The sequence below is a fragment of the Ranitomeya imitator genome, chromosome 5 (genome assembly GCF_032444005.1).
Source record: "Ranitomeya imitator isolate aRanImi1 chromosome 5, aRanImi1.pri, whole genome shotgun sequence".
Taxonomy (NCBI): domain Eukaryota; kingdom Metazoa; phylum Chordata; class Amphibia; order Anura; family Dendrobatidae; genus Ranitomeya; species Ranitomeya imitator.
In genome coordinates, this window is record NC_091286.1 from 20,506,131 (window position 1) to 20,518,613 (window position 12,483).

The 12,483-nt window shown below is 40.5% G+C and overlaps 1 protein-coding gene across 2 annotated transcripts in view; it reads right to left on the reverse strand.

The window, feature by feature from the left end:
• Window positions 1-12,483, reverse strand: part of LOC138681117 (calpain-13-like) — a 156,345-nt gene that overhangs the window by 4,236 nt on the left and 139,626 nt on the right. For both annotated transcript variants that reach the window (XM_069768371.1, XM_069768370.1), the window contains 5 exons: window positions 11,400-11,468; window positions 10,005-10,083; window positions 8,216-8,332; window positions 4,936-4,991; window positions 1,548-1,599 (listed from right to left, as the gene is read on the reverse strand). In XM_069768371.1, the coding sequence (XP_069624472.1) occupies window positions 1,573-1,599; window positions 4,936-4,991; window positions 8,216-8,332; window positions 10,005-10,083; window positions 11,400-11,468 (348 nt within the window). In that variant the 3' untranslated portion in view covers window positions 1,548-1,572. The remainder of the gene's footprint in view (window positions 1-1,547; window positions 1,600-4,935; window positions 4,992-8,215; window positions 8,333-10,004; window positions 10,084-11,399; window positions 11,469-12,483) is intronic.

The window sequence follows — 12,483 nt, forward strand, 5'->3', positions numbered from 1 at the left end:
TACGCAAAAAAAAACCTGATGTGTCTACAAGTTTTTCACATGGACACAAGGTCCATGTGAAAAACCTGTTGTGTGTACACCACCATTGAATACAATGGGTGTGCGTATGTCTGTATTTGCAGTAATTAAAAACGGACCACATAAGGACATTAAAAATGGACGAAGGCTTCACTGTGCACACACATGACATTACTGAATCTGAGTTACCTCCTGTATTATACTCCAGAGCTGCACTCACTATTCTGCTGGTGCAGTCACTGTGTATATACATTACATTACTGATCCTGAGTTACATCCTGTATTATACCCCAGAGCTGCACTCACTATTCTGCTGGTGCAGTCACTGTGTACATACATTACATTACTGATCCTGAGTTACATCCTGTATTATACCCCAGAGCTGCACTCACTATTCTGCTGGTGCAGTCACTGTGTACATACATTACATTACTGATCCTGAGTTACATCCTGTATTATACCCCAGAGCTGCACTCACTATTCTGCTGGTGCAGTCACTGTGCACACACATGACATTACTGATCCTGAGTTACCTCCTGTATTATACTCCAGAGCTGCACTCACTATTCTGCTGGTGCAGTCACTATGTACATACATTACATTACTGATCCTGAGTTACACCCTGTATTATACCCCAGAGCTGCACTCACTATTCTGCTGGTGCAGTCACTATGTACATACATTACATTACTGATCCTGAGTTACCTCCTGTATTATACCCCAGAGCTGCACTCACTATTCTGCTGGTGCAGTCACTGTGTACATATATTACATTACTGATCCTGAGTTACACCCTATATTATACCCCAGAGCTGCACTCACTATTCTGCTGGTGCAGTCACTATGTACATACATTACATTACTGATCCTGAGTTACCTCCTGTATTATACCCCAGAGCTGCACTCACTATTCTGCTGGTGCAGTCACTATGTACATACATTGCATTACTGATCCTGAGTTACATCCTGTATTATACTCCAGAGCTGCACTCACTATTCTGCTGGTGCAGTCACTGTGTACATACATTACATTACTGATCCTGAGTTACACCCTGTATTATACTCCAGAGCTGCACTCACTATTCTGCTGGTGCAGTCACTGTGTACATACATTACATTACTGATCCTGAGTTACCTCCTGTATTATACCCCAGAGCTGCACTCACTATTCTGCTGGTGCAGTCACTGTGTACATACATTACATTACTGATCCTGAGTTACCTCCTGTATTATACCCCAGAGCTGCACTCACTATTCTGCTGGTGCAGTCACTGTGTACATACATTACATTACTGATCCTGAGTTACCTCCTGTATTATACTCCAGAGCTGCACTCACTATTGGACGTTGCTGACAATACAATGTCACCAGTAACAGGTCAGATGAGCTCTTATATTACAGGGCGTTTTCTAGGATCAGGTCACTGTCACCTCGCTTATGTAAAGCTTATAGTTGTCAGTTACAGATCATCACAGCGAGCTTTGCACTCAGACCTTTAATGAGCAAGTGATGCAGTTTTTCAGAATTACCTTCCAGCCAGAAGCCTCGTGGTCGTCAAGAGGACATGAGAATCTGCAGCCACTAAAAATTAAGCATAAAAGTCATGGAATGTAAGAAAAGCATTGACCATAGGAAATGTGGACAATCGTGAGTTCATGTTGGCCACTGGTAAGGCAGCGATGTCCACATTGTGGTCCTTTAGATGCAATGACATGGAGAACCACAGGCTGGAGATCACCGAGGCGAGGTAGATGAGCGACTGTCAGTCACCACTGGCCGCCTGTCGTGAAGGGGATGAGGGCGCCACGTCTGGTTGTGCAGGCAAACTCAGAAACTTTGTTCAGTTGTTTTTTCATCTGAGAATAGCTGATAAGACTCTGACCAAATTCTGATGAAATTTGGACCGATTTTTGCGTATGAGAAAAATCACTTATGTCTGAATGAGGCCTTAGACTGATGGGAGGAGGAGGAGGCTCAGCCGACTAAGGAGGCAATCACCACCTCCAAATGTTAGCACTAAGAAACCAATCCAACCAGCACCTTCTAACATAATGAAGCAAGTGTGAACAGGTGCAAGCTGCCATGGCTGCATAATATATAACTATAGAATGCAGACACCTCTGTAAGCGCCAAGATGTGCAAACATTGAATAAATGGAATGTGAAGTTCATGCCTTGTTAGATCACACTCGGACCAAAAATATGATCGTCTGCACGAGACCTTAGGCTGATGGGAGAGGAGATCAGCCAAATCTGGAGACAGTCACCACCTCCAACAGAATACTAAAAAAAAAAAATCGAAAAAGCTGACCAGTACCTCCATACAGAATAAAGCAAGTGTGAACAGGTACAAACTGCCGTGACTGTATAGTGTACAAACAAAAGTATACATCCACCTCTGTAAGTGCCGAGAGGTCTACAAACACCCAATCTACGGAATGTAAACTGTATCACTGCTATATAGGATATACTAATAGCATGAAGGTACTTGGCACATATTCCAATTCATGAAAGCTACCGGCCGAGGCATACAGTCATGCCCGAAAGTGTTGGCACCTGAAATTGTTCCAGAAAATAAAGTATTTCTCCCAGAAAATTATTACAATTACACATGTTTTGTTATGTAAATGCTTATTTCCTTTTTTGTGTATTGTAACAACACAAAAAAAAACAAGGAAAAAAAAGGCAAATTGGACATAATTTCACACAAAACCCAAAAAACAGGATGGACAAAAGTGTTGACACCCTCATCCTAATATTTGTTTGCACGCCCTCTGTTATAAATAACTGTAATCAATCGAACAAGCTTCTTACACCCCTGAGCTTGAATTTTGGACCCCTCTTCTTTTGCAAACTGCTCGAGGTCTCTCATATCCAAAGGCGTTTTCTCCCAACAGCAATTTTATTCCCTTTCCGACATCAGGCGTAATAGTACGCCGATGTCAGACTCCCTACCTTTGATATGGGCTCCGGAGCTGAGCCCACATCTTTTCTGACACATGTCAGCTGTTTTGAACAGCTGACATGTGCCTCTAACAGCCGCAGGTGGAATCACAATCCGATCAGATTATGGCAGCTTCTGTTCACCTATAGAGAAGCATGCAAAAAGTAAAAAAATGCTTTTAAAAATATTTAAAAAACTAAAAGTTCAAATCAGCCCCCTTTCATCCCATTCAAAATAAAACAATTAAAAAAAATTAAACATACACATATTTGGTATTGCCGAGTTCAGAATTGCCCAATCTAATGCCAACACACTGGTGACCCGGGTCACTGGTGGGCGTATTTCCTGCGCGAGTGCCGGAAGTGCTTGTTAAATGTCACTGTCAGAGTTTGACAGTGGCATTTAACAGGTTAATAGCCGCGGGTGGAACACGATTCCACCCGCGGCTATCCTGGGCACATGTCAGCTGTTCAAAACAGCTGATATGTGCCGGGAAAGATGTGGGCTCACCGCTGGAGCCCACATCAAAGCGGGGGAGTCCAACATTGGCGTAAATGTATGCCCGATGTCGGAAAGGAGTTAAAGATGGCTGTACTTGAACTGTTCAGTAAAAGCAACTTGCTAAAACAAATCCGGTGTCCCTTATTGAATGTGCAGCTGTTCCTGGATTCGCAGAGACAACGGAGGATTGAAGTCAAAACATGAGTAAACTGCACTGCAGTTACAGCACATGGGAGCTTGGACACCATTTATTTGTGGGGCGCGGGAGTGTGGGAGAACAACAGGCCCTGAGCACCTTACAGGTGTTCAAGGGGATTTAGATCCGGACTCATTGCTGCCACTTCAGAACTCTCCAGCGCTTTGTTTCAATCCATTTCTGGGGCTTCTTAAAGTATGTTTGGGGTCATTGTCCAGCTGGAAGACCCATGACCTAGGACATAAACCCAACTTTCTGACACTGGGCACTACATTGCGACACAAAATCCTTTGATAATTTTCAGATTTCATGATGCCTTGCACACAGTCAAGGCACCCAGTGCCAGAGGCAGCAAAACATCTTTGAACTTCCACCATTTTTGACTGTAGGTACTGTGTTTTCTTTGTAGGCATCATTCTGTTTTCGGTAAACAGCAGAATGATGTGCTTTACCAAAAAGCTCTGTCTTGGACACATCTGTCAACAAGACACTTTCCCAAAAGGATGTTGGCTTACTCATGTACATTTTGGCAAACTGCAGTCTAGCTTTTTTATGTCTTTGTGTCATCAGTGGTGTCCTCCTGGGTCTCCTACCATAGCGTTTCATTTCATTCAAATGTCGACAGGTAGTTCACACTGAAATTGATGCACCCTGAGCCTGCAGGGCAGCTTGAATTTCTTTGGACCTTGGTTGGGGCAGCTTATCCACCATATGGACTATCCTGCTTTGCAACCTTTCATGAATTTCCACGTCCAGGGAGATTAGCTTCAGTGCCATGGGTTGTAAACATCTTGATTATGTTGTTTACCCTGGACAAAAGAACATCCAGATCTCTGGAGATGGACTTATTTAAACGTATATATTAAAATACGTGTAATTGCAATAATTTTCTGGGAGAAATACTTCATTTTCTGGAACAAGTTTAAGGGTGCCGACACTTTCGGCCGTGAATCTACCCATCTAACAAAGTAAACAAAGTGGGCAGAACTCATCAGCAAATTATGTGCAAAAAAAGCGTCCATTTATTGGCACCTGTTCACATGGGCCAATAAATACATCAGTTTTTTGCATGGAATTTTCTATTTTGTTCTGCCGACTTGTTTGCTTTATATTTACCATAGGATGGTTGAAACCTGTGGGCTGGCACCTACAGTATACCTGCACTTTTGCTTGTGCTGCTTTGTTTTCTTTATTATCTATCTGCCCGTCTGTGTCTCTATCGCAGAGTCATCAGTAACATCGCAGTAATTCCCCGTACAATGACATTTATCACTCACGTTTTCTTCGCTCAGGTATACTTTAGTTCCATCCTTTCTTAGGTTCTGGAAGACATCTGGAAATAGATAATAATCGGCTCAGAAAGACACATTACCAAGTGATGACATTGTCTCCAAAACATTCCTAGGGAAAATCAGTCACTGTCTCCATAACATTGCCAATAAAAGTAAGTGCCTCCATAATATTGTCATCTATAGTCAGTGCCTCCATGATATCATCTATAGTCAGTGCCTCCATAATATCGTCATCTATAGTCAGTGCCTCCATAATATCATCATCTATAGTCAGTGCCTCTATTATATCCTCATCTATAGTCAGTGCCTCCATGATATCATCTATAGTCAGTGCCTCCATTATATCCTCATCTATAGTCAGTGCCTCCATGATATCATCTATAGTCAGTGCCTCCATAATATCCTCATCTATAGTCAGTGCCTCCATAATATTGTCATCTATAGTCAGTGCCTCTATTATATCCTCATCTATAGTCAGTGCCTCCATAATATCATCATCTATAGTCAGTGCCTCTATTATATCCTCATCTATAGTCAGTGCCTCCATAATATCATCATCTATAGTCAGTGCCTCCATTATATCCTCATCTATAGTCAGTGCCTCCATTATATCCTCATCTATAGTCAGTGCCTCCATGATATCATCTATAGTCAGTGCCTCCATTATATCCTCATCTATAGTCAGTGCCTCCATAATATCATCATCTATAGTCAGTGCCTCTATTATATCCTCATCTATAGTCAGTGCCTCCATTATATCCTCATCTATAGTCAGTGCCTCCATTATATCCTCATCTATAGTCAGTGCCTCCATGATATCATCTATAGTCAGTGCCTCCATTATATCCTCATCTATAGTCAGTGCCTCCATAATATCATCATCTATAGTCAGTGCCTCCATAATATCATCTATAGTCAGTGCCTCCATAATATCATCTATAGTCAGTGGCTCCATAATATCATCTATAATCAGTGCCTCCATAATGTCATCTATAGTCAGTGGCTCCGTAATATCATCATCTATAGTCAGTGGCTCCATAATATCATCATCTATAGTCAGTGCCTCCATAATATCATCTATAGTCAGTGGCTCCATAATATCATCTATAGTCAGTGGCTCCATAATGTCATCTATAATCAGTGCCTCCATAATGTCATCTATAGTCAGTGGCTCCGTAATATAATCATCTATAGTCAGTGCCTCCATAATGTCATCTATAGTCAGTGGCTCCGTAATATCATCATCTATAGTCAGTGGCTCCATAATATCATCATCTATAGTCAGTGGCTCCATAATATCATCATCTATAGTCAGTGCCTCCATAATGTCATCTATAGTCAGTGGCTCCATAATATCATCATCTATAGTCAGTGGCTCCATAATATCATCATCTATAGTCAGTGGCTCCATAATATCATCTATAATCAGTGCCTCCATAATGTCATCTATAGTCAGTGGCTCCGTAATATCATCATCTATAGTCAGTGCCTCCATAATGTCATCTATAGTCAGTGGCTCCATAATATCATCATCTATAGTCAGTGGCTCCATAATATCATCATCTATAGTCAGTGGCTCCATAATATCATCTATAATCAGTGCCTCCATAATGTCATCTATAGTCAGTGGCTCCGTAATATAATCATCTATAGTCAGTGCCTCCATAATGTCATCTATAGTCAGTGGCTCCGTAATATCATCATCTATAGTCAGTGGCTCCATAATATCATCATCTATAGTCAGTGGCTCCATAATATCATCATCTATAGTCAGTGCCTCCATAATATCATCATCTATAGTCAGTGGCTCCATAATATCATCATCTATAGTCAGTGCCTCCATAATATCATCTATAGTCAGTGGCTCCATAATATCATCAATAGTCAGTGCCTCCATAATATCATCTAGTCAGTGCCTCCATAATATCATCTATAGTCAGTGGCTCCATAATATCATCTATAGTCAGTGCCTCCATAATATCATCTAGTCAGTGCCTCCATAATATCATCATCTATAGTCAGTGCCTCCATAATATCATCCTCTATGGTCAGTACCTCCATAATATCATCATCTATAGTCAGTGCCTCCATAATATCATCATCTATAGTCAGTGCCTCCATAATATCATCATCTATAGTCAGTGCCTCCATAATATCATCATCTATAGTCAGTGCCTCCATAATATTATCATCTATAGTCAGTGCCTCCATAATCTCCTCATCTATAGTCAGTGCCTCCATAATATCATCATCTATAGTCAGTGCCTCCATAATATTATCATCTATAGTCAGTGCCTCCATAATATCATCCTCTATGGTCAGTACCTCCATAATATCAACATCTATAGTCAGTGCCTCCATAATATTATCATCTATAGTCAGTGCCTCCATAATGTCATCATCTATAGTCAGTGCCTCCATAATATCATCATCTATAGTCAGTGCCTCCATAATATCATCATCTATAGTCAGTGCCTCCATAATATCATCCTCTATGGTCAGTACCTCCATAATATCATCATCTATAGTCAGTGCCTCCATAATATCATCATCTATAGTCAGTGCCTCCATAATATCATCATCTATAGTCAGTGCCTCCATAATATCATCATCTATAGTCAGTGCCTCCATAATATTATCATCTATAGTCAGTGCCTCCATAATATTATCATCTATAGTCAGTGCCTCCATAATATCATCATCTATAGTCAGTACCTCCATAATATCAACATCTATAGTCAGTGCCTCCATAATATTATCATCTATAGTCAGTGCCTCCATAATGTCATCATCTATAGTCAGTGCCTCCATAATATCATCATCTATAGTCAGTGCCTCCATAATATCATCATCTATAGTCAGTGCCTCCATAATATCATCCTCTATGGTCAGTACCTCCATAATATCATCATCTATAGTCAGTGCCTCCATAATATCATCATCTATAGTCAGTGCCTCCATAATATCATCATCTATAGTCAGTGCCTCCATAATATCATCATCTATAGTCAGTGCCTCCATAATATCATCATCTATAGTCAGTGCCTCCATAATATTATCATCTATAGTCAGTGCCTCCATAATCTCCTCATCTATAGTCAGTGCCTCCATAATCTCCTCATCTATAGCCTTAGCTATTATCAGACACACAGTGGCCTGTGGCTCATGTACTGTGGCTGGCGCTAGTCTCACTGCCGGCAGCACCCGCTGAGGCTTCCATACCGTCACCGGCTGTCATTACTGATACGTCATTTATGTCTCTCACTTGTCACAGTTTCCAGGCGAATCATGCAGCAGACAAAGTCGGCAAAGCTCATCTTCTGGGCATAGTTGGCGTATCTCAGGATCATGATATTCAGCACCGCGTCACTGACCACGAGACCTGAAAACACACAGACACGGGGCGATGTGACAGGAGGAACAATGGGAGTACAGCTCAGGGAACGATTTTTGCATCTATCATAACATAGAGGTCGACTCGCAAAATAAAGCAAATAATAATTTCCCCATTCACTGGCATCAAGATTAGAAAGCAGCAGATCCGCTCAGGAGTAATAACTATGGAGGCCCATTACACAGGGACAGCTACGGCTAACTGGGAAATGAGCGTATGAGAACTATCAACTTGTGACGGCTGAAAAATCATCATTATTGGCAGCACATCGCCCCATGTAAACAGGACGCGGCTGCGGATAACATGATATTCCTTGTGCACAGAACGATCTTATTAACGATTGTCCTGTGCGTATAGAATGTTCGGCAGCAGCGATCAGAGCGGTTATGTAATTGTCGCCCATAGGGTCCTCGTACGAGTCACGTCTGGGGACGACGAAAAACCTAAGACGGGGAAAAAAAGGAGGAACAGAAATGGTAATGGCGCCCGCACCCGTGGGTCCGCGATGGTCCGAAATCCTCGCTACCATACAAGAAATTATCCGCTAAGTAAATGGCATGTGGCAGGTGGGAGCCCTGTACAGACTGTGAATTGGGGGGTCCTGGATCTCAACCCCATAATGACCCTCACGCCATGTCACACTAACAGGGGCCCAGGAAACGGAGATATGATGGGATTCTGCAGAGCAGCCCATGACATGATGGAAGTACTGGAGCCAACCAGAATTTTTTTTTTCCCTAAAATAATAGTTGTGGAATGGAATAAAAAATATTTTTTCATTTTTGTCATCTATTATAAGAGCGGGGGGCTCTTATCCAACCACGTGTAGCAAAGTTCCAAAAATGGCAGAAAACTTGCAGAACTGTTCTACCAATGAGTGATAGGAGCTGCACATGTCCGGCCGCCTCACTATCCCAGCAGGAGGCAATAGGGGGCGCTGTTCTCAAGACTGATGTGGGTCCCAATGGGGGAACCTGAATGTATCACATATATCATAAATGTGTCAAATGGCAGAAACCTTGTAACTGTATTCTCACCTGAATGTTCAGACTTTCCGTTCAGCCCATGCCCTACCCCAGAGGATACTGAACCCCCTTCAAGACGAAGGATTGGATTTATGGGACATACAAAAGGAATATACAGTGACATCAGAGAACTCATAAATCATCCAAGTAATTCACCCTGCAATATCCATAAACCAAACCCATCTACATCTAGACTGTAACAAATCCCGTAACAGCCTCCACAACCTCGTGAGTCAGGATCTGCACTGCACTGAGCGCTCGTCCCCCCATGAATGACGATTAATGTCCTTACACAGCGATCGCCCCTCAATGAACCCTGAAAACTCAATATCATTAAACTCAAACTCTGCCGCGGCCGATCCATCAACATTACAAGAAGCCGTTCCTCTAGAAGTCTAAGAAATCGCCTTGTCTGTTCCCTGGAAGAAAGTATCCATCCTTATTTTCCAGCCTAAAGATCTGGGACTTCTGTGATTAATAGACTGGCGAGAGATAGGAAGGTTGCACCGCGCTAATGTCATTCACCCTGGTGGGAGTAACGTTTTTTTAATGTGATGTTTTAAGAATCTAATATTTAATGAGTACGGTATATAATTAACTCAAGAAACAACAAAAATATAACACAAATGATGTACCAGCATCTTGTATGGCTTTTACCAAGCCAGACCGATCAATGAATCCAGTTTGGTTCAGGTCAATTGTTTTGAATAGATTCTGGAAAAAAAAGCAAAAAATTTTATTAAAGATAAAATATGAGTTTTAAGAATTTAAGAAAAAGATAAAACAAAATATACTGTAATAATGTTCACTAATTACATTCAAGAATTAAACTACTATAATACTGCCCCCTATGTACAAGAATATAACTACTATAATACTGCTCCTATATACAAGAATATAACTACTATAATACTGCTCCTATGTACAAGAATATAACTACTATAATACTGCTCCTATGTACAGGAATATAACTACTATAATACTGCTCCTATGTACAGGAATATAACTACTATAATACTGCTCCTATGTACAAGAATATAGCTACTATAATACTGCCCCTATGTACAAGAATATAACTACTATAATACTGCCTCTATGTACAAGAATATAACTACTATAATACTGCCCCTATGTACAAGAATATAACTACTATAATACTGCCCCTATGTACAAGAATATAACTACTATAATACTGCCCCTATGTACAAGAATATAACTACTATAATACTGCTCCTATGTACAAGAATATAACTACTATAATACTGCTTCTGTGTACAAGAATATAACTACTATAATACTGCCCCTATGTACAAGAATATAACTACTATAATACTGCTCCTATGTACAAGAATATAACTACTATAATACTGCCCTTATGTACAAGAATATAACTACTATAATACTGCTCCTATGTACAAGAATATAACTACTATAATACTGCCCCTATGTACAAGAATATATGTACTATAATACTGCTCCTATGTACAAGAATATAACTACTATAATACTGCCCCTATGTACAAGAATATAACTACTATAATACTGCTCCTATGTACAAGAATATAACTACTATAATACTGCTCTTATGTACAAGAATATAACTACTATAATACTGCCCCTATGTACAGGACTATAACTACTATAATACTGCCCCTATGTACAAGAATATAACTACTATAATACTGCCCCTATGTACAAGAATATATGTACTATAATACTGCCCCTATGTACAAGAATATATGTACTATAATACTGCTCCTATGTACAAGAATATAACTACTATAATACTGCCCCTATGTACAAGAATATAACTACTATAATACTGCTCCTATGTACAAGAATATAACTACTATAATACTGCTCTTATGTACAAGAATATAACTACTATAATACTGCCCCTATGTACAAGAATATAACTACTATAATACTGCTCTTATGTACAAGAATATAACTACTATAATACTGCTCCTATTTACAAGAATAGAAGTGCTATAAAACCGCATTTGTTATGCAGTAAATGCTTATTTTACCTTAAACTTATTCAGCCGTTTCCAAAGGCGAGCAAATTCGTCTAGACTGAGTCTTCCATTTCCATGCAACTGAAGTTTAGTTAAGTTTAGTCTAGCGACCGCTAAGTCATCTGGGTAATTTCGCAATGCATCACTGGGAACGGAAGCTGGCGGCTGCATCGCATGCGGCGGGACTGCTTCGGTGGACGACGGAGGGTGAGTATATAACTATTTTTTATTTTAATTCTTTTTTTTTTTAACAGGGATATGGTGCCCACACTGTTACCGTATATACTGCATGGCCTGTTATATACTACATGGGCTGTGCTATATATTACGTGGGCTACGTTATATACTGCCTGGCTGCTATATACTACGTGGGGAGTGTTATATACTGCATGGGCTGTGTTATATACTGCGTGGCCTGTGTTATATACTACGTGGCTGTTATATACTATGTGGCCTGTGCTATATATTACGTGGGCTGTGTTATATACTGCCTGGCTGCTATATACTACGTTGGCAGTGCTATATACTGCGTGTGCTGTTATATACTACGTGGCCTGTGTTTGTGTGTCTGTATATGTGCATGTGTGTGTACATGAATGTTTCAGGAGTCCATTGTTACTTTTTTCTGCTATATACTACATGAGCAGTGTTATATACTGCGTGGGCTGTGTTATATACTGCGTTGGGCTGTGTTATGTACTGTGTGGGCTGTGTTATGTACTGCGTGGGCAGTGTTATATACTATGTGGCTGTGTTATATACTACGTGGTCTGTGCTATATATTACGTGGGCAGTGTTATATACTGCGTGGGCTGTCATATACTACGTGGCCTGCGTTTTTTTGTGTCTGTATATGTACATGTGTGTGTACATGAGTGTTTCAGGAGTCCATTGTTACTTTTTTCTGCTATATACTACATGGGCAGTGTTATATACTGCGTGGGCTGTGTTATATTCTGTGTGGGCTGTGTTATATACTGCGTGGGCAGTGTTATATGCTGCGTGGGCTGTTATATACTATGTGGCCTGTGTTTTTTGTGTCTGTATATGTGTATGTGTGTGTACATGAGTGTTTCAGGAGTCCATTGTTACTTTT